The 24,125-nt window shown below is 40.5% G+C and overlaps 1 protein-coding gene across 13 annotated transcripts in view; it reads left to right on the forward strand.

Annotated features, from left to right (window-relative positions):
• LOC135215595 (transient receptor potential cation channel trpm-like) overlaps window positions 1-24,125 on the forward strand; it is a 655,531-nt gene that overhangs the window by 594,226 nt on the left and 37,180 nt on the right. For all 13 annotated transcript variants that reach the window (XM_064250472.1, XM_064250483.1, XM_064250479.1 and 10 more), the window contains one exon: window positions 9,477-9,665. In XM_064250472.1, coding sequence (XP_064106542.1) covers window positions 9,477-9,665 — 189 coding nt within the window. The remainder of the gene's footprint in view (window positions 1-9,476; window positions 9,666-24,125) is intronic.

A 24,125-nucleotide genomic window follows, 5' to 3' on the forward strand; every position in this document is an offset into this window, starting at 1 on the left:
ACCAGTTCTCCCCCCCTAAGAGTAGCAGAGTGAGACTGTCGGAGTAGGGGACTCCCCCTACGGGACAGCACACCCCCCTCAAGAGCGGGAATGGGTCGGAAGGAGATGGGCACTTTCCTCCTTCCCCTAGCCCCTCTAGCCGTTGAGGAGACGGTATTCACCTTCAGGATGAATGGGGGAGTGTGAGCTGTATAGCTTCGTCTGGTATAGACCAGCTGTTAGAAGTAAGAAAAGCTGACAGCCGTCGGATGGCGGCTGACGACAGCAAGGAGTGTAGCAAGACACTCCCCTCCCCTCAAGAGGAAGGGACGGCGACGTGGAGAGAGGAAGGAGGGTCAGCTGGGATCCTTCCTTGGCACAAGGGACACGAGGAGAGTAATTACTGACCAGCGTGAATAATTGTCAGTGGGGGTCTTTGTGAAGAATTTAAACAGTATGGGTATGAAATGTGGGCAACCCGCATGAAACAAGTTCTTTGGTTTTGTTTTATTCACTGTAGTTTAAAGTTTTTTTTGTAAATATTATATTATCAAAAGGCTTTGTGATTAGTTTATTGTCTGTTATGTGTTATTAGAATATGTCCTTTTGATTTGAATTTTTAAGTTATTCAAGTAATTTGTCTGAGAAGTTTTGTTTTTTATCAGGAATAACGTAAAAAAAATCAACTAGTGATTTGTCAATTTCTTTTCTTAATCAGATTTGTGGTAACCGAACCCTTTTGTGATTTATCTGTGATTGCAGTTTGAGTAATTTAATTACGAATTGTTCTTATTAGAGTCAATGAGTAGTAACCAATTCACTGATATTGCTTGCCATTAATGTTGTTGGAAATTGTTGATGTTTTTTTTATTTTTATTTTGTTCATTTTTATTGTGGGTTTTTCAAGTCCTCCACCTTGAGGGTAGGAGACCGCAAAACCCCGCCCCCCTAGATCCTCTCCATCCAATAGCCAGTGGTTGTCTGAGAACACCACCAATAGTGTTTAATGTTAAATTTGTTATTAGTAGTAGTTACCTGGTGTTGACCTCTTTGAGATTCTCGTAGTTAAACCAGATTGTTATTCTTTTCAAGTACTAATGATACGAGTCCATTTAAGATCCCTGGTCAATGCCCCGGGTTAGGTAAAGAGAGAAAGAAAAATAATAAAAAAAAAAAACCCCCAAAAAAAAAAATGGAAAAGTAAATAAATGAATAAATAAAAAAAAATAAATAAATAAATAAAATGAAATAAAATAATAATAATTTTAGTTAAGTAATAATACCGGAGCTAATGCCTATCCATTGCCCTCGATCGAAGTGCTTTTACTTGAAGTAAAGGAGAGTAAGTTTTTCGCCACATTGGATCTCAAGGCTTGCCCTGATGATGAAAGTAAAGAGAAAACGGCCTTTATAGCAATCGGCTATATGAATATAATTTCCTTCCCTTCAGGTTGAATATCTTACAGCTCATTTTCACGAGTAATGATACGCGGTTTTAGCCTCTTATAATTAGCATTGTGAGTTTTTGTACATTTAGATGATATCATGTAGTTGTGCTACTGTAGAGGAGCATAAAGATAAGTTTTGGAAGCATTAAGACGTCATGGATGAAAATAATTTAGACAAATGAAAGTTTTTCCGGGCGAAGTAGAATTTTTGGGGCACCTAGTAACTTCTGAAGGCCTTAAGCCTTGTGCCAATAAAGTTTGTAGCAATTAAAGAATTTCCACGACCAAAACATGCGAAAGATGTAGCCAGCTTCTACGGACTCGCGGGTTACTATCGGAAGTTCATTAGGAACTTGGTTGGACGGATAGCGAGACCGTTAGATGCATTAAGGAAGCAACCTGATTTCCAATGGGGTAGAAAGAGAGGAAGAAGCTTTTCAGAAATTAAAAGATGCCCTAATGAGCGACGAACTCTTGGCTTATCCGAGGTTCGATCGTCCTTTTTTTGTGACCACAGTCGCAAGTGATATTGCGATAGGATGAGTAATCTCCCAGATTGACGATGAAGGTAATGAAAGACCAGTTTGTTTTGCATCACGAGCATTAAAAAGGGCAGAGAATAATTATAGTACCTTCGATCGAGAGGCTTTAGCGGTCTTATGGTTGCTGGAGAGACACGTTATTTTTTTGCTGGGACACAAAATAAAGATTTTCACAGATCATCAACCATTAACATGTCTGTTGAAGAAGAGCGAGATTACAAATCGCCAAGCTCGATGGATCGAGCGAATCTTAGAGTTTGACATCGTAAAAATTGAATATGTCCCAGGGTAAGGTAATAGGATGCGGATGCTCTCTCCAGGAACATCATAAGAGTAACACTCGTGCTACAGGGCGCAGGGAGGAACGACAAAAGAAACCTCGTGACGTTGGTGGCACAGGCACTGCAGGCATAGTGCCAGCAACGTCGCGACGGTACCGAACAATGACAGTCAATCAAAAACGTAAGCGCGACGCGCAGAAAGCGGGAAATTCGCAAGCACTCTCAGATGAATGGGAGTGCCTGAGGCGGTAGCTGGTTAAATGCAGGTGGAACTCCGTCCGGGGGATTCCAGAATAAATGCCCGGAGAATGAAAGTGTGGTTGATTTTTGTAGTTGGAGTGTGCGAGAATTGGTTGAAAGTCAGGTGTCTAAAGCTTGGATTAGTCAGATTAAGGCTTGTGTGGAAGGTGAGAGTAACGAGTTCCCGAATTTTGTGCATTTATCAAAAAAAAAAACGTGTTTTTCATTGTGAAAAAAAAAAAAAGACGTCATGTTAAGTAAATAGGGAAAAAGGGCCGCTGATATCCGAGCCCAAGTCGTTCTTCCTCGAGCCTTAGTAGAGACAGATATACACATAGATCATGTTGGCACTTATGCTAGACATGTAGGCCATAGAAAAGATCTCTTAGAAGAGCCCTAGAGCACTTCTTTTGGATTGGCATGATTTGAGACATAACTAGATTTGTAAGTAACTATCGTGTGTTTAATACGATGGAAAAGCAACCTGTTAAGTATTTTTTTTTTATTTAAAGAGCCATCCATCCTTTTATTTATGTAAATCCTTACGGCAGGCATTACAGGCATAGAAAAGTCCCTTATTAGGGCACTCGAGTGGTACTTGTTAAATTCTATCGTGAGCATTAAATGTGGTGAGACCACTCCCTGCGGCGCCAGGGTAATACAAGTATTATTGTGTTCGTGGATGCGTATATACGCTCCCACCCATGGATAGGATGGTGGATAAAACCTGCCTGTTGGAGATCATATCATGTGAAAGAAATTAATCGAAATACTGGCTTATTCCACTTAAATGTACTAGAAGCACAAAGCGAGAAACACCTGTCGCACACAGTATACGTCAAGACGTTTGGTGTACCACACCAACCAACCAGTATCCCGTACCCGAAGTTGGCCTGTACCTGGGAGCCGAGCCAGAGAAAAACACCAGGGCGCAAGTGGGCGCCCGGCCGAGAGCACAAGACCGAGCTCCCGAGCCTATGTCATAAGTAAATGCTATTTCAAAGTAAATGAAAGGGGTCAGTGAACAGAGTTTGTAAATGCCAACCCACGTCTTTGCCTAGGATCCAGAATCATACCAGTGTTATTTTTTTTTAAATCTTATTTCTTGATATCTCGATCAGATTGTAATGTGTAACGAATTTATGTTGTTTGATATAACTTGTCCAAATTATTTTCAGAACAAATGTTTTATTACCTGTGGATCATATTCTTATGTGTAATTTGTTTTGATGTGGTTGTGTTGCTTATGTACGTTATTTTATTATTTTGATTTATTGTTTTTTTTTATGTGTTAAATTTGTTGCAACCCCGATTCCATCCTATTTTATCTTTCATAAATTACACTAATGCTTGTAAAGTTTTTTTTGATTTTCACAGATGATGAAATTTTTGTTTGTTTGTGCTTGAATTTCCATATTTATTTTTATGGTTCTTTAGTCATTTTTTTTTTATTTTTTTATGTGATAGTAGTAAATGTACATTGACGTTCCAGGAGGATTCTTTTATTTTCGTGAAAATTCCATTGCATTATTTTTGTTCTGTGTATGTTTAAATTATGTTTTTGTTATTTTGAAGAAATTTAATAGATTAACGTGATACAATGTCATTAAAAATGGATGCCATGTGTCGTGATTACCAAGGGCAGTGGCTGAATGTGTAAAATTTTCTGTCTTTTTGTTTTCACCATTTTGTTTTGATTATGAACCTGAACTTATTGAATGATTTCTTTTTTTTGGTTTTGATCTGTTCCAGGCAAGAGTGATTGTTATTAGTTAATTTTTTTAAAAGATCTTATGATGTTTGTAAGACGTGTTCAATTTACTTGTAACCTTTGGTTTGTACACACGTCAAATGGCCCCCTTTAAGATAGTTAATTTGAATTTAGATAAATCAGTACCTTGAGAAAAGAGACTCGAGATGGGACAAGGCGGAAACTATAGCTTTGCGAGGACGCAAAGGAGTTTGGGGAGGAGTGATAAGCCATTCTAGAGGCTTATAAACAACTTCCCTAGAATATCGGAACTTACTTTCAAGACGCCATGAGGTCGTTAACGGTCATTCTCTCTCAGATGAAGAAAGCGTCACCTCCCCCAAACATCCCCCCCAAAGTTCGTTGGTTCTTTAGCGTCACTTATATTGGCACCCATTGGTCAATAGACCTAAGGACAGGTGCCAGACCCAATCATGGCCTAGAAGCAATATATCGGGGGTTTCTGGGGGGTATTGAGGAGAGAGGAAACCAAGCCGTCTCCTTGAGGGTCAGTTAGTTAAGCGTCGGTCAAGAGAAGGGAAAGACGCACTTTCCCCTCGTGCCCTCTGCCGGTTTCCGCTCGGTCTCAATCCCGCCGGTACTATAGATATTAAGTTTCATTTCACTCGGGCCCTTGTGTAAATTTATTAGAATATAAGACCAGGTGTTAAATTAATCACTGAGCGTTTGATTTCTGCATGACCCACAGTAACTTAAGAAACCCACGCGACCCAGGTCGGGGTCATATATATATATATATATATGTATATATATATGTATATATATGTATATATGTATATATATATATATATATATATATATATATATATGTATATATATATATATATACATATATACATATATATATATATATATATATATATATATACTATATATATATATATACAGTAGACCCTTGACTCACGAACACAATCCGTTCCTAGACCTTGGTCGTGTTCCAAATTGTTCGTGACTCGGAGCTAATTTCCCCATAAGGTTTAATGGGAATAATATTAATTGGTTCTCGACCCCTACGAACCAATATATATTATGTATATTTTGCCTTATTTTACAACAGATAATGTAAAAGTCAGTGTAAAAAACCTTAATATATCTAATAATATAATTTAAAATGGTAAAACTAACACTATAAAAACGTTTGTAAAGTGAACACTTACTATGACTGGCGAGACTTCTGGCTTGACGGACAAGAGAAGAGGAGGGTGGTGGGTGGGGAGGAGGTTATTGTGCGGAAGGAGACCCTCCCCCATCCAGGTCGGGGAGATCTCGTTCCGGAGATTCAACTCTCTAGGTTTTTTTGGTGAACGTTTAATCACAACTTATCCAATGTCTGTTGCCTTTTCCTTCCTTGCATAACTTTTCTGAAATGGCTCATTAAATTTCATTGAGCATATTCACGATCCTGTTCGTAACAATTTTTGTCCGGATGATACAATTCAAGGAAGCCACTGGGGACATCATGCCACTTTTCCAATGCGGCTTTTGGTTTTATCACATCACTGCTGACATCTGTAACTTCCTCCCCCGCCTCCTCTTCGTCAGTTGATTGCTCCCGAGCAAGTTGCTCCTGCTGCTCTTTGTGGAGTTGAACAAGTTCGTCCGCAGTCAAATCTTCTGAATGTTCAGCGACCAATTCTTAACATCTTCGTCGTTTGACTTGTAGACCCATACTGTTGCCCATGACACAATTTCTTGCACAATCTCTGCATCGAAGCCCTCAAAGTCACGGACAGTTACGCACTGGGGCCAAAGTTTTCCGCCACGCAGAATTTAATGTGCGGTACGTAACTTCAGTCCATGCGTTATCAATGAGGGTTTATGCAGTGAAAAACATTAAAGTGCTTCTTACCAAAATTCCTTTTAAGGTTTAATTTTGGTCTCTTCAGTTACACGGAAGCATCTGGAGAAGAGCGCCTTCGTATATAATTTCTTAAAATTGCTAATGACTTGTTGGTCCATGGGCTGGAGAGAAACAGAGGTCGTGTTGGGTGGAAGGAACTTGAACTGAATGAAGTCATGTTCACTGCAGTCAGCCAAGTACGAAGGTGTGCCGGGGCATTATCCATGATCAGAAGGCACCGCAGGGGTAGCTTGTTCTCTGTTAGGTACTGACTCACGGTCGGCGCAAACACTTCATCAATCCACTCCATAAACAAGTTTCCGTGTCACCCATGCTTTTGTATTGGCCCTCCACATTACAGGCAGTCTGGCCTTATTTACGTTGTGCTGCTTAAAGGCACGCGGGTTATTTGAATGGTAGACAAGTAGCGGCTTTAGTTTCAAGTCGCCACTTGCGTTTGAGCATAACAAAAGCGTAAGCCTATCCTTCATTGGCTTGTGGCCTGGGAGCGCCTTCTCTTCTTGGGTGATAAATGTCCTGTTGGGCATCTTCTTCCAGAAGAGGCCCGTTTCATCACAATTGAAAATCTGTTGAGCGACGTATCCTTCGGCCTCCACGAACTCGGCAAACTCAGTCACGAATGCCTCAGCAGCAGCCTTGTCTGCGCTAGCAGCCTCACCATGCCTAATTACAGAGTGAATTCCAGTTCTTTTCTTGAAGTTATCAAACCACCCTTTACTAGCCTAAAATCATCTGGCGTGGCACTAGTAGAAGGAGTTTCCTTCAGCAAACTCTGATACACTTGCCGAGCTTTCTCGCAGATGATCGGCTCGTTTACACTATCACCTGCCATCTGTTTCTCATGTACCCACTTCAAAATTATTTTTTCTGCCTCTCTTCGAGGGTTTGCGATCTCATCTTGGTTAGTACTGTCACTCCCTTCGCAACATTTGCTTCTTTAATGGCATCCTTGTTTTTCAAAATTGTCGAAATTGTCGACTTGGCCATCTTGTACTCACTTGCGATATCGGTCACGCGAACACCACGGTCAAACTTTTCTATAATTTCTTTCTTTATTTCAATGGTTATCTTCCTCTGCACCCTCTTCTCACCATCACTCTTCACTTTCTTACTTTCACCACCACTCTTCACTTTCTTAGGGCCCATTATGAGAAAATCACAAGTTTTAGCGCAAAAAATGCTAAGCGAATTGACGAACGTCTTGTACACAATGAGATGAGACAAAGAGCGATGCGTGGGTGACGCCGTGCGTGTGGGCGGCTGGAGGATGGCTGTTCCCATGGCAACTCAAACGTCTCTCACGTGTGCTGGGCGATTTCGCGCATTTTTCAAATGTTGTGGTCTAAAAATTAGTTTGTGAAACAAAGTGAATTGTTTATTTTCCAGAAATTTCCAGCATTTTTCAAATGTTCATGTCTCAAAATTAGTTCATGACCCAAACAGAATTTTTATTTTTCTGCATTTTTTTTTTTGTTCGTATCTCAAAGTTAGTTCGTAGGTCAAGGGTGAAATTTTACCTATAATTTTGGTCGGGGATCGAGTTGTACGTGGGTCAATGCGTTCGTGAGTCAAGGGTCTACTGTATATATATATATACATATATATATATATATATATATATATGTATATATATGTATATAGTATATATATATATATATATATATATGTATATTATATATATATATATATATATATATATATATATATATATATATATATATGTATATATGTATATGTATGGATATATATATATATATATATATATATATATATATATATATATATATATATATATATGTATGTATATATATATATATATATTATATATATATATATATATATATATATATATATATAATATATATATATACTATATATATACTATAATTTAAATTTTGTAGTAATGAATTTCCAGTTTCCTACAAAATGCAACTAATCCCAGCATCTGAATCTACATTATCACTTTATTTGATATTTAGCCTCGTTCATTCATACTGTATGTACAGTATTTGGTTAGAAAGGCATGATTTGGGTTGCAAAAACAAAGATGCTTGTGTTTGGTATGTGTATTCCTATTAATAAGAGCAATCTACTCTAACAAATGTAATAGCTAAACTACACAAGAAGCAGTTCAGTGACTTGTTTTACTTACTTTGGCATCTACAAGATCCCAACCCCTTCTAATTCCTAAGTTAGCAAGCGGAGCAAGACAGTTACCTCATCTATCTATCTGTAAGAAGTCCCAAAGGGCTTCTGATAGCCAGCCTTCCCCCACAGAGAAGGCTGCCTGGTCTCTTGCTAGCAGTACTCCCAGTACTGCAGCAACTGTTGCTGATGGCACAGGGGCAACTGTTGCCCAGGGTTCCACAGACCCCTGCCGAACTGGTACCGGTCTTGGTAAGTCACCTTCTCAGTCCGGTAAGGGTTCCCAGTCTACAGACCCGGGGCGACCCAGGGCTGGCTGCCAGCATGGCTTAGCGAGAGAGGGTGAGTAGAGAGTGGGCAGGTGCTCACTCAACCTCCCTGTTCTCTGAAGAGTGACACAAGGATCCCTAATAGGTGACATCGGCCTACTGGCCTGCTCACCTGGGAAAGGCGAGAAGAGGTCCCCTATCTAGTTCATACAATAAGAGCCCAAGGGATGAAAACTTTACTCAGATCAATAACTAAAACAGCCAATAGAATGCCTCAATAGTTGTGATGAAGAGGAGAAAATTTAAGTGTTAAAATATGTGTAGTGTACCTGATTTGTAAAAATGTTGTTAGCCATGATATCTCCAAGACCATTTTTAAGAAGCCTGACCATAATGTCAGTGAAACTGATAGGTTGAGTTGCATTGTCATTAAAACAAAGAAAACAATTTTAACTGGACAGGAGGCAGTGAAATCAGTAAAGACTTGGGAGGCATGGAAGTTGACTGAATTGTGAAATTCCCATTCAAGTAAGCTCACAAAATCAGATTTTTATTGGGGAAGATGGATCAGTTTGAAATTAACTTAAGGAGCAGGAGAGGGCTAGGAAGTGAAAATAGAAAAACATTTATGTTTGTCAGTAAAATAACAGTCTTGAACAGAAATGGTAGTACAGTATATAAAAAGGAAGCAAAGAGTAGATGAGAGAATAGAATCCGGATGGTACCACTAAATTTTTGGAAGGAAGATGTTCCATTGTTAGGAACAACAGTTATAAAGCAGTTAAACAAATGAAAGAAACACTGGCATTACAAGGATTCTAAGCCCTTTTTTTCAATGTATTTATGTTACTGCTACTATTGGTGTTATAATTTGATTATCATATTTTTGGAATTAGTGCCAATTACTTATTTGAGCTGAACTAAAGCACTTTATTTTCAGGTAATGTTAAGCCTGCTATTCCCACCGTTGATTCTTGTTTTGGGATTCCGAAGCCGGGAGGAACTCAAAACTATGCCTCAGACGCGTGAAGAGCACCTGTATGATGACCAGGGTAGATCATCTGACTCAGAAAGTGATACTGATTCAGATGATGATAACATGGACATGAGAAATGAACATGATCCAGAGGTAGGAAGTTTCAAGGAATTCATTATTTTTCCTGAAGTTTTAGCTTTTTAATTTGGTTGATATTAGGGCTTTTATAAGGGATTTTCATTTCGTAATTTCATATGTGGCTTTTTATGTAATGTCCATTTATCATCTTCAGTATAAAAAAGGTAATGTACTGAGAAAGGTTTTGTTTTTACCTGTTTTGTTGTATGGTAATGCCTTTTATACTGTACCTCTAACTGATACCCTTTGTGTTTGTTGCAGTGTTGCCAGAACTAAATTTCATTTTATTAACTATTTATTATCGTTTTTAAGACTCCTATAATTAAGACGAATTAATAAAGTGGTGAGTGTTACCAAAGAAATAAATTCTTAAGTACAAGTAATTAAATTGCTTTGGGTTATTTAGGAAGCATTTGGACACTGAGCATGTCAGAAGTTTATGTACAGTACTCTTACATATTAGGTTTTATATTTTATTGTTCACCCAATGCACATTTTAGTATGTGTACTTAAGTACAGTATCAAGAAGTTACATTTAAGGTTAATTTTTATATGTACCTACATATTAGCATTACATATTTTAAAAAGTGGTCCCTTGTATGCTCTTTGAAGCCGTAGGTGGGATGCCAGAGGAGCATAATTTTAATTCAGATTTACATTATAAATAACATACTCAAGTTTCTTGCAGTATTTTGTTTTGTTTTGTTATAATACCTTGCTTTTTTCATTAAGCCCTATCTTACTTGTTTTATATATACTGTATCACATTACAGACTTCCCAGCAAAGGTTCTTATACAAACCTAACCTTCAGGCAGATAAATAATTATGTATAACTCCACAGTATATGGATGGTAACACCTTAAATTGACAGATATATCAAGTTTTGATCAGAACAGTTAAACTCACTTTTCTTTAAATGCTTCTATTTACAAAGTTTTGTCTGCATGAATAATTTACTACAATATTTGTCTCAATTCAAAAATTTTCCAGTTTTTTTATTTTTTCTGTCCATGTTATTTTCAGTTTCCATAACACATTACTACTGGATGTACTAGGTATTTGTGAAAACTGGATGTTAGTCAAAGGCTTTGTGGAAAAGTGAATGAGTGTCACCTGATTTTTTAAGTCATTATTAGACTGATATTTCAGATTATGTTCTTATGAAGATTATTATCATCTTTTTTATTATAATCATAATATACTGTAATTTCTGGGCTTGACCTGTGTCGGCCTGTGAAATGGTTCCTTTGATACTATTTCTGAAGAATAAATATTGCTATTCATCCTAGAGAAAAAAGAAACAATATAATGCCAAGATAAATGGCTCGCTCACTTCTTATAGAAGTGTCGGTATAGTAAGGAGCGAGTGGAATCACTACCAGAGGTCCCTTGCCATTTAGCTTCTTCCTTCGACAAAACCCTGAACTACGGAGGAGCCGTGCTACAGCTCCCGGTCTACTACTACCGTGAGCGCCTCCGACGCCTGAGACGTCATTCCTTCGATAGCGCGCGTTACACCAAACTTTAAAATTTTTTCGGTGCTGTGTTTCGCTCTATTTGGATTTATTTTCAAGATGTCTTCAACTTCTGCTTCTAAGTTAAGTCTGTTTGGGTACTGATCTCATTTTTATGATGATCTTCGTGTTTTATACATATTCGGAGCCTTATCGCCGGTATGCCCCTCGACCCGGCATGGCGGTACGGGTTATCTCTTTCGGTCTTCCATACCGTTAGAGATTTCCTTTTTCTCAGTACTTTAGATATGGTTACTTATACATAGTCTCTATATCTTTATGCAGTTAGTTTTTTAGTTAGGCCTCCACGGGGCACGCTCCGACCGCACGTTTCGGACCTTAGTCTAGCTACGCCTTACATTGTTAGGAGTTTTGTATCAGTCACGATTGAGAGTCATATCATCTTAATATTCTGATGTTCTCTCTTTCCTTCTCTAGTTCCTGATTACCTTTAATAATATTATAGGTACTAGGTTGGCTAACATACACCATGCTTCGGTATGGCGCTTAGCTTCCCTGTTATAATTTATTTTACCGTTAAGTTAGGCTTTCATACCCCAATTGTCGATTGGTGATTAGCCTGCCCCCCGTTTTCTTGAACTAGAGGTTAAATTAGGCTAACATACCCTTTCTTCGGATCGGCGATTAACCTAATTTTCTGTTTGCTTAGCTTCGTGTTCCCCGTGTTAGTCTAGCTTTAAGATATCGCTTTAATTTTATTTTGATTGATTATTATAAATATCCTATCCTTATATCAGTGATATTGATGTTGTTCCGACGGTTCTTCCCCACCTCGTATCTTTCACCTGGCTGGGAAGACCACCGGTTTATCACGGTGAGCCACCCGGTTACGGGGTCCCCCTCCCGTCCCCCCATTTCCCCCCCACCCCCCCCTCCATACATTGCCATCACGTCGATGGGTGATGACTCGTTTCTCACAGCTAGCGTCCGAGTCTGCATGAGAGGGGGTGGTGACTCACGGGACTGGTGGGGATCTCCCCTCCCCTACTGGTACTCTCACTCGTCACGTGCCTCGGGGGCTCGGGACCTCCTCCCCCCTTCTTCTCCGTCCTTAAAACTGGCCGCTCAGGGGGATTGGGCTCCCCTACCCCACATTCTTCCCTACTCTTTCCCCTCTCAGTTCAGTCCGGCAGGTGTCTATCCGCCGCTACCGAAACATAGAGAGGGGGGGAGGGAACCACTGGGTTTCCTATCCACTTAGGATAGTTCACACGAGCACTTACTGATATAATTGGGGTTTTTATTTTGTTTTATTTTGTGTATTTAATGTTTAGAATCTTTGCGTTACTCCGGGGGGTTTTTTAATTTCCGCCTCTCGTACTATCCTTGCTTCGTTAGAAGTTTGACATTGCTCACTCATATTAATTAACTCCGGGCCATACGGAGAACTCCGGGCCCTACGGAGTCTATTTTTAGTCATATGACAAGTGAGCTTAGGCGGAGGCAGAGACTTTCTTCCCCCCTCGTAATTTTTCTACGTAATATTCATAAACGTAGATCTCTATCCGTCGGTCCTACTCCGGCACCCACGGATAGTTTGCATATTATTCCACCGGAGGTTGTCATTGGTACTCATGTATCCTTTGACTTACAGATGTTGTGCCAGGAGATTGGGTGCAGTGCCATCCTCCAAGACCTGTGCGGCCATATAGTATGCCGTTCTCATGCAGGATGTGCAGTGAAAGTGGAGGATTTTATCGTTTGGCATCATGAAGCTTGCCAAAAACATGCTACTTGCTAGTAGGAGATGCCTCACTAGTAGTAAGTTTCTTAGCACTTCTTCATTTCATTCGTCACCTGGAATACTTGTTGTTATATCACCTTTCACATATGAGACACATATTCATATAATCTCAACACACCACCATTCCTCCCCTATCCTCTCCCTAACTCTAGACCCGGTTTTTTACAGGGTTCTGATGAAGAAAGAGAAGAAAGCTTTGTCGACTATCAAAGCTTGGGTAGGGGGTTTTGGCCGGAATTCTAAGGGCCGCCCCTACATTCTTACCCAGGATATGGCGGACCTAATATTCCCAGGAGCCAAGAAAGGATCAGTGGTGGACCCGATAGCGGCCGCCCCTTTGCTGGCCGACTTCAAGTCATGATCTCCCTACAGGAGGGGGATTTCCCAGAGGACGTTGCAGAAGACGTTGCGGCAATGAACCTCGACGTTGAACCCATGGCTATTGACTCCATGGGTACAGGTAAGGGGTGTAGTAGGGGCAGCTCCTGTGGGTTCTTCTCAGGGCCCTTTCCTGAATTCCCTTTCTCCATCACCTTCTACTGATCCTTCTACTTCCACTTCTTTCCGGGGCTTCACTGAAGAGCAGCGGTCTGTCCCGTCCTAAGGCTACTTCAGTGATCCCCAAGGCTAAGATGACCGAGGAGAAACTTAAAAAGTCTCTCCCCAAGAAATCGGTCATCCTGACAGACACTATAACTCCGGCTCACCACCCCGGATCAGTTAGGTCAAGGGAGGCCTCTTCCTCTGCGTCGAGGTCCCCCAAACATAGATCACGTAAGGATCGGGCTCAAGTCCCTCTTTTGATCCCGACCCAATCCTTTTCGGCTAACATTCTGGAGCAGGTGGGAGTGATCGTAGGGGCCTTGGTTGACAACAAGGTCGGCTCGGTGCTCTCCCAGCTCTCCAGTTCTGTTACGTCTTCCGGCCAGTCGATCCAATCGCTGGCGGAACGGCTGGCCGCTCAGGAGAATGCCATCGCCGGGATCCAAACCTCGATTGCGGCAGGTTCCCCTCTATCTGTGCCACCTTCTCCTCTTCCAATGCCAGATTCCAGCCAACTGCCGGAATTCAAGGCGGCCAACCCTTGGAGGATCGCTTCGTATGCCCCGTTTGTCAACGGAATGTTGACAATCGAAGGCATAGGAACTCGAAGGCGTGAGGACTTCGATTCCACCCCAGAGACCTTCAACCACCATTCATTGGCTACGTCCGACTAACGGAAGCAGCGATGATGAGAGAGGCAAGGTTCCCAAGGAAACAGTGATCCTTCCGAGGGAACAGGCACAGCAGACTCTAATGAGAAGTCTGGAAGAATGGGGGTGTGAAAACACCCGCATCACAGCCTTTAGGAGTCCTTTCACCATTTTTACTCCGGTGGAAGGGACATCCGCTACCACTGACCCTTAAGGTAGTGGAAGCAACCTTTCAGGCCGCCCTGAAAGACGAGCCCCTGCCTCAACTACGAGAGACGGAACCCACCTCTCTCTTAGTCCCAGGCTCCGAGACGTACTTCGAAGGGCAGTTCCTACTTTCTCAGTAGGAAAACTAAAGGCGGACTGTGCCACCTCTCTCTTTAGTGAGAGACTCCCCAGGTTGTCGGACTCTCTCATCCAGATGGAGTACGACGCCCGGGACTAGGCTCGCGAGATCCCTTTTCCCCTCCATGACTATGGCGGAGATGACGGCTCTTGTATACCAACAAGAGCCGTTATTTAAAGTTTTGACTAAAGGTCTGCTGCACACCATGCAGTGTGACCTTTACGACTTCCTCATAGCCAGGAGAAATTGTAGGAAGCACGTTCTGGCGGAAGCTACTATCCGCCATGAACCGAATAAACTGATTGCTTCCTCAATTTGGGGAACGGACCTCTTTCCAGCACCAGTAGTAGCAGAAGTCCTTCATGAGGCTTCTAAGGTCAACCAGTGCCTCAAAGTCAGGTGGGGACTGGTAGCAAAGCGGAGGCAGGAATTCTTCTGGTCCTAACCCAAGGAACAAGAAGAAACCAAAGGAAGTTCTCTCCTTCCAGCCTTCTCAACAAACGTTGGTTCAGGCTAGTCCCAGCATCACAAGGGCAACCATCGTCGAAGGGTCAACAACAATACCTTGTCTGACCCTCAGTCCCAGCAATCTCAACCCTCCACTTCCTTTGCTGTCTCGCCAGCCTACAATTCCAACTATGAAAAGCCAGAACTTTCAGGCTTTCAATAGGTTTGCGAGAGGCAGTAGAGCAAGAGTGCCTCTCGATTCAGAGGATCCGGCAGGGCTGCTAACAGGGGAAGAGGTTTCCGAGGAGCAAGAGGTGGCCGCCCTCGGCAACCAGCAGTGAGAATCCCAAGGTAGGAGGGAGGCTGTACCTCTTCCGCCAGCGGTGGGGGTTCAGCCCTGGGCTCAAAGTATAGTAACAAAGGGACTAGGTTTTGGAGTTGGCTAGAGGGCCCTCCTCCCCAACCAACAGATTTCTATCAAGACAACCAACAACGGAATTGGTAGAGTATACCGAAGACCTCCTTCTCAAAGGAGTAGTCTCAAGAGTCAACAATTTAAAATTTCAAGGACGCTTGTTCAGCGTGCCAAAGAAAGACTCGGTAAACCGAAGAAATCATCTTAGACTTGTCCCATCTGAACTTATTCATTCATTGCGACAAGTTCAGGATGCTGACCGTTTCGCAGGTACGGACCTTACTTCCCCGTGCCGGGGCCGTCACAACCTCTATAGATCTTACAGATGCCTACTATCATGTTTCCCATAGCCAGACACTTCCGCCATTCCTAGGCTTCAAACTAGGCAACAGATCTACTCCTTCAAGGTAATGCCATTCGGGCTCAACATAGCCCCCAGGATCTTCACCAAATTGGCGGAAGCAGTAGTGCAAGAGCTAAGGAAACAGGGAATAATGTAGTGGCTTATCTGGACGATTGGCTTATTTGGGCAAAGAACCCCAAAAAAGAACGCAAAGAAGCAACAGTCAGAGTGATCAAATTCCTGGAACATTTAGGTTTTCAAATAAACAAAAACCAAGTCCAGACTAACACCGGAATCTCGATTCCAGTGTTAGGCCTTCAGTGGGACTTACAATTCGCACACTCTATCAATTCCGTCGTTGAAAAGGAAAGAAATTGCAAGAGCTACAAAACAATTTCTCACAAACGACAACAAACATCCAGGAGGTGCCAGGAGAGGATCCTGGGCTCACTCCAGTTTGCATCAGTCACAGACGTTCTGCTCAGAGCCAAACTTCAAAGATATAAAACAGAGTATGGCGCTCAAGAGCGAATTGCAGATCACGGGACAAACTAGCCTTTATCCCAGCAATCTTACGGAAACGTCTCCGCCCCTGGACGGAGACAAAGAACCTTTCAAAAGCAATTCCTCTACAGTTTCCCCCTCCATCATTAGTGATCCACACAGACGCCTCACTAACAGGGTGGGGAGGATACTCCCAGTACGAAAAAGTTCAAGGAACTTGGTCGTTAACATTCCGCCAGCTACATATCAATGTACTGGAGGCCATGGCAGTATTCCTCACACTGAACGACTCCGTCCGCCCAAGAACTCTCATTTCAAATTAGTTCTGGACAGTGCAGTAGTGTACACTGCATCAACAGGGGCGGATCCAAGTCAAGCCACTTGAACCATGTCATGATAGCCATCTTTTCTCTGGCATGCAAAAACAAATGGCACCTGTCAGCCACTCACATGGCAGGAGTCAAGAACGTAGTAGCAGACGCTCTATCACGCTCCGCTCCGTTGGAATCGGAGTGGACACGGACAGGAGTTCATTCAATTGGATCAGTCTACAAGTCCCCGGACTCCAAGTAGACCTCTTCGCCACGGAGTCAAACCACAAACTCCCTTGTTACGTGGCACCAACCTCGATCCTCTAGCATACGCTACGGATGCAATGATCCTCGATTGGAACGAATGGAAGAATATTTACATCTTCCCTCCGGTGAACCTTCTCATGAAAGTTTTAGACAAACTCAGGACATTCAAAGGCCAAGTAGCTCTAGTAGCTCCCAACTGGCCCAAGAGCAATTGGTTCCCTCTACTCTAGAGTTGAGACTCCGACCACTACGGATTCCCAACCCCAAACTAACCCAGTTAGTGCAAACTCAGACTGTGTCCGCTTCCTCAAGAATTCAGAAAACCCTAACTTTATGGATTTTCTGAAATTCGCAGCCATGAGGAATGCAGAAATTGAATCCCCAGAATATCTCATTCTTGGAATCAGATAAAAGAGAATCTACTCTCCGACAATATGATTCATCTGTCAAGAAACTAGCAGAGTTCCTTAAGTTGTCAAATTCTCAAGTCATGACAATAAAACGAACCTAGCCATAACTTTCTTCATGATCATTGTTTGAGAAAGGCTTAGCAGCAAGCACTATCACTACGACCAAATCAGCTCTTAAAGATCTTCCAATTTGGTTTTAGCATAGACCTTACGGATTCGTACTTTACGTCCATACCAAAAGCTTGTGTGCTAGATTAAGACCATCAACGAGACCTAAATCAGTCTCTTGGTTCTTAAATGATGTCCTCAAACTGGCCTCGGACATTAACAATGACTCTTGCAATTATATATCCTCCTGAGGGAAAACCCTATTCTTATTAAGTTTAGCCTCCGGAGCTAGAATATCAGAACTGTCAGCTTTATCAAGGGAACCAGGCCACATTGAGTTCCTCCCCTCAGGGGAAGTTCCTCTTACTCCCCAGATCGCCATTTTCTAGCCAAAAATGAAGACCCACCAGGGACAGATGGTCCTCGTGGAAAATCCTACCACTACCTCAAGACATTTCCCTTTGTCCTGTCAACTCATTAAGAGTCCTACCTAAGCAGAACAACTCTGAAATCTTCAGGCCCATTGTTCATTAAGGCAGGTAAGGGGGTGGTACTTTATACCTAAAAGGGATCAGGCAACAAATTTTATACTTCATTAAACAGGCCAATCCAGAGTCCTTTCTCGGGGGGCCCACGATGTTAGGGCGGTGGCCACATCTATTAATTATTTCCAACAACATGAATTTTGAACGATCTTAAGAAGTATACAGGCTGGAAATCTCCGACAGTTTTCAAACGGCACTACCTAAAACCCTTAGAAGCCCTCAAATTTCCAGCAGTGGCAGCTGGAAACACAGTTTCTCCTGATTCTTAATTTTTACTATAATTTCTTGTAGCCTTCCCTTCTACCTGCCCCATTGCACCTTATTTTAGTTTTAGTTGCCTCCATGTATTGGGGTTACCTTGAGTTTGCTTTTGTTCATCATTCTAATCGGATTCAGTTCCATTCTTTTGTATATATCAACTTATATCTTGTCTTTGCCTAACCTGTATTGTTATTGTTTGTTGTTAGGCTAACTAATTTTAAGTGATAACCCGTTTATTTAGGCTTATACTTTTCCCTTAGGGTAAGACTGTAATTTTAGTTGATTATTATACTATTAACCTTACAAGTGTTTAACTTTACCTTCTTAATTTATCTGTACTGTTCCTCAAGCTTGGTGTTTGGCATTCTCTGGTACTATTTCACAGGCCGACACAGGTCAAGCCCAGAAAAGGGATTTTGACGAAGGAAAAATCTATTTCTGGGCAACACGACCTGTGTCACTCTGTGAAACCCCACCCTGTAGTTAGATTATCCTCACCCAGCTTAACCCCAAGCTTGGAGGCTATCTTCAGGAATGACGTCTCAGGCGTCGGAGGCGCTCACGGTAGTTAGTAGAGCCGGGAGCTGTAGCACGGTCTCCTCCGTAGTTCGGGGTTTTGTCGAAGGAAGAAGCTAAATGGCAAGGGACCTCTGGTAGTGATTCCACTCGCTCCTTACTATACCGACACTTCTATAGAAGTGAGCGAGCCATTTATCTTGGCATTATATTGTTTCTTTTTTCTCTAGGATGAATAGCAATATTTATTCTTCAGAAATAGTATCAAAGGAACCATTTCACAGGGCGACACAGGTCGTTGCCCAGAAATAGATTTTTCCTTCGTCAAAATCCCTTTATTATCACTATTACAGTAGTCCTCCCTTATCTGCAGTTGTGATATTTGTGGTTTCACGTCATCTTTGTTTTACTGTGGACTGAAAAAAATGTTCATGTAGGAAAATTCCATGAATAGAGTAAATGTTCATAATTTTCCATCTGCTCAACAAGCAAGTGCAGGCAGTAACTTGAAAAATGTCACCCGCTACTGTGACCAGCGAAGCACACAGACTGACTCCTTCCCTTGTTCTTGCACCCATGTTTGCTTGTATCTTCACCAATCACATCCAGTCTTCCTCTCATACTATTCATTATTGCTCCTTATTCATTGTTCTGGAGCATTGTTGGGATTATACTAAAATATCAGAATACCCTCCATGAGAGAGAGAGAGAAACACACTGTGTAATATTGTATGCTAATGTAAAATTTTCTATATTGATGCGTATTTATCGATTAAGCTTTATCATTTACAGTATATGTATGTATGTTGACATTTCACATAACATACGAGGTCACATACGGCTCACTATTATCTTCCATTATCCACGGTAAGTTCTATAACATTACCGTGTTAAGGGAGTTACGACAGTATTATTATTGTAAGTAGCCATAGCGGTTTGCAAACTGAGCAGTTATTTATAAGGAACCAGCATAGCATGCCATTAACCTGCAAATCAAACTTCCCCAAAATTGAAAAGAGAAAACAGAAAGAAGGAAATGATGAATGCATGACTAGAAAAAATATTTACATAATACGTAATAATAATAATGTAAAATTTAGAAGACTTAATGCAGTGGTTAATACCTCTTCAAGGTAACATTAGAGCTTCTCATAAATTTATAATCATGATACCCCAGTGGAGTGTAGCTGATGATGCTCCACAAAGCGAGTAGTATGTACTAGTTCTTATGGTGGTAGCACTTGAAGCACTAATAGAAGTTTCTCATTGAAACAGGAATTCTGGAATGTTGCCAGACTTGCTATCTGCCAGCAATGGTGTAAATTTTAAATACCTTTTTTTGTAACTAAAAAATCCTGTCAGTCTTGTTACTGTTGCAGACAGGAAAAGTCCTGTAATTCAATGATAGAACAGTACATCATGAATAATGATGCATTTGGCACAAGGTACCATTAATATCTCGATAGTATCTGAAGACTAACAAATAATAGGAGTGAGTTTTATGGAAGCATAAGTTGATATATTTTTTAACTGCTGTGGAGAGGACAGCTTTGGGTCAAAGATAACCCAGGTTATATAATGCCAAATAGTGGAACCTCGGCTTTTGTACATAATCCATTCTGGAACCTCCGATGAAGTCCAAAACGTATGAAAACCAAAACAATAATTCCCATAAGGAATAGTGTAAATACAATTAATGTGTTCCAGACCCCCCAAAAATATTTTTAGAATGATACATTTTAAAGGGAATAAACACAGTTTTACTTACAGAAAAAATGAGAAATAAATATAAATGAATAATGAAACAAATACGTAATGAACATTTAACATCACTCTTATCTTTATGGAAGACTTTAACGTATGGAAGACAGCAGAAAGGAGGGGAGAGGGAAGAGGAGAGGTTATTGTTTGGAAGGGGAATCCCTTCTAGAAGGACTTCAGGCCTCAAGAACCTACCTGGGGTTACTTCTCTACATTTTTTAGTGGCACTGTTAGGAGTTACTTCCCCTCTTTGTTTTTTACTGGCACTAGGACCAGCTTGAAAGTCACAGGACCCCTGTCGCACAGCAAAACTGTCTCAACAAAATTTCTAACATCACTTCTCAACAAAATTTCTAACATCACTCCATAAAGGGATTTTGACGAAGGAAAAATCTATTTCTGGGGAGAGACCTGTGTCGCCCGATGAAAGGATCCTGCTATCCACTTTTCTAGTATTAATAGGTTCTAAATATACCAGAGAAAAAAGCTAGCATGGTATGCTGAGGTTACTACCCTCGCGCGAGCACCCTAAGGGTGTCGGGTATAAAGTACAAGGCGAGCGGAAGCCACTATTCACAGGTCTCCTGCCAACTAGAGGTTTCCTTTCCAAAATCCCTCTCATGGGGAGAGCCGACCCAACGCCTACTATTTCCCTCTTTCTCTCGCTACTACTACTACTACCCAACCCGAGCGCCATCTTCAATCCTGTTCTTAGATTTTGTGAGACTACAACGCGTTTTTTGCTTGCTCGTAACTTTTCGCTTATCTAAGTGCTGTTTCACAATGGCTTCAGCAGAGATGTCCACCGCACTAAAGTTGAGTACCCCAATTACTGTTTTTCATAAATTTATGGCTGCGGGACTTCCTTTATTAGCCTTCGGCCCCGTAGAAAGTATTGCGGGGAAGGTGGCGTCCCCCCGCCAATTTGGTATCAGAAGCAAGAACGTGTGGGTTTTAGGTAGTACGATGTTTTAGTTTAAATAAGAATAAATCCGATGGTTTTTTGCTTATAAAGTACCTAATTCCTACGTTCTAATGTATTTTTCTTACTATTATTGGTTTATGTCGTAGAAATATCGTACACGTTCACGACATACGCTGGGGCAAGTCTGGGGACTAGACTAAGAACGTTCACATCCCCCCCCTCCCCAATTCGTGAACGGTCCGAGTGATCTTGACATAATGGTATTATTATTATCATTATTGATAGACCATGCAGTCTATTATTTATGGTAGGAGAGAGAGATAGAGTTAGTAACTCGTTCCCTCTCACCAACGTAATTTGCATGAATTATTATTAATTTCGTAAATAAATATATGCAAATATACCTACTCATTATTCACTGAAGAGGTGGGAGAGTTGCCACCCATCAGTTCAGCCCAACTATATTAATAAGGTAGGCTAACTGTCCTTAACTGAATGGAAATTATCCTCCTGGCCAGTCTGAATCGTATATATTCGATTTTGGTAGGTTTAGTTGAGAGTACTATCCGCGTAACGGTAGCTTAGAAAGATTTACCTGACGTTCCATGTCGCTAGAGAACTCGGTTAGTCAGTTAAATCCATATCAGTTATTTTCCCAATATATTATATATATGGACCATTTGCAACTCTTCCATAATACCTCATTATAAATCTGATGTATATCCATTATCTTCATTATGCTATACTGTATTACTGTACTGTAAAAGGTCTGGTTAATATTCGTCTTGGCCTAGCCTTCTTCGGTTTAATCCTTAGTCATAGGCTATACCTCTCGATCGAGGGACACCCCAATCGGTTGTTGTACCAACCACGACAGGCCATGGGCCCAGTCACACTACCACCTCTACAGTGGTAGCCTACACAACCGCTAACGAGTGGCCGCCCCAACCACGACGGGCCACAGGCCCAGTCGCACTACCACCCTTACAGTGGTAGCCTACACAACTGTTGATGGGTGGCCACCCCAACCGGTTGCAGTACCAACCACGACGGTCCATGGATCCAGTCGTACTACTGCCCCTACAGTGGTAGCCTACACAACTCCTAATAGGTGGCCACCTCTGATCGGACAGGGAGCCAGACGTTCTCTACCGACCACCCCTATGAGAAATATCCACAAATTCCTGGTTTTTTTTATGAATTTCATCATAGAATGCACTTTTTGTGATAAAACTATTAAAAAAACCAAGTATAAAATTTGTAGTGGTTTTTTTTGAGTTTTAACTAACAAAATAGGCTGTTTTTAGCATTTTTATAGGGGTTCCAAACATTCGTGGGTTCTGACTATTCACGGGGGACCTGGTACGCATCCCCCGTGAATATAGGGGACCACTGTGTATATATATATATATATATATATATATATATTATATATATATATATATGATATATCATATAATATAGTATATATGTATATATGTACTATATAATATGTGTATATAATACTATATATATATATATATTATATATATATATATATATATATTGTATATATGTTGTATATATGTGTATGATATATATATATATGTATTATGTGTCTCTAATTGTGTATATATATATATATATATCTATATATATATCTATCTATATACTATTATATATATAATATATATATATATATCTATATATATATATATATATATATATATATGACCTTATATATATATATCTATATCTACTATATATATATATACTATACTATATATATCATAGATATATCTTATCCTGTTTCAGTATATATCATACTATTATATATATATATAGATATATATATATATATATATAATATATATATATATATATATATATATATATATATAATATATATATATATATATATATATATATAATATATATATATATATACAATATATATATCGTATATTATCTATATTATATATACATGTATATATATATTATACATATACAGTGGACCCCCTGTATTCGCATTCTCCGGATTCATAGACTCTTGCATTCGTGGATTACTCTCGGGAACATTTCCCCGCATTATTTGCAGAAAATTCGTCTATTCACAGTGTATTTTTCTATGTGGAATATCAACAAATTCCTGTGTTTTTTATCAATTACATCATAAAATGCACTTTTTGTGATAAAACAAAAAAAACCAGGTATAAAAAATTTTAGTGGGTTTTTCTTGAGTTTTAACTAACCAAATAGGAGGTTTAAATCATTTTTATAGGGGTTCCATCTATTTGTGGGTTCTAACTATTCATGGGGGCATCTGGTACGCATCCCCGCGAATACAGGAGACTGCTGTATATGTGTGTGTGTGCATACAGATTTGAATATTGATATACGTATATGTATTGTATGTGTGTACACACACACACTATATATATATATATATATATATATATATATATACATATATATATACATATAATATATATTAATATCCTAAGTGCCCCCCATGAAGGATTTCTAGATCTGCCACTGACTCCACTTGGCAAACATTTCTTTAATCACTGAAGTAGGCACAGTACCCGCTCTCTCTTCCTCTTATTCCTTGGACTTGCCATCTGCCATTTGTTGCTGTACCTACTGAATGAAGGTCTTGCAGCTCCTCACTGCTTAGCTTTTCCAAGCCCATGGACTTCCCGAGAGACACAATAAATTTCGCAACAGACATATGGTCGTCATGGTCAGCCTCAAATCCTTCAAAATCCTTCTCGAACTAACACTCTGGCCACAATTTTTACCAAGAAGAGTTCATTGTCCTGGAAGTCATTCCCTGACAAGCCTTATCTATAAGACTTGTGCAA

The sequence above is a fragment of the Macrobrachium nipponense genome, chromosome 5, assembly GCF_015104395.2.
Source record: "Macrobrachium nipponense isolate FS-2020 chromosome 5, ASM1510439v2, whole genome shotgun sequence".
In the NCBI taxonomy this organism is placed as follows: domain Eukaryota; kingdom Metazoa; phylum Arthropoda; class Malacostraca; order Decapoda; family Palaemonidae; genus Macrobrachium; species Macrobrachium nipponense.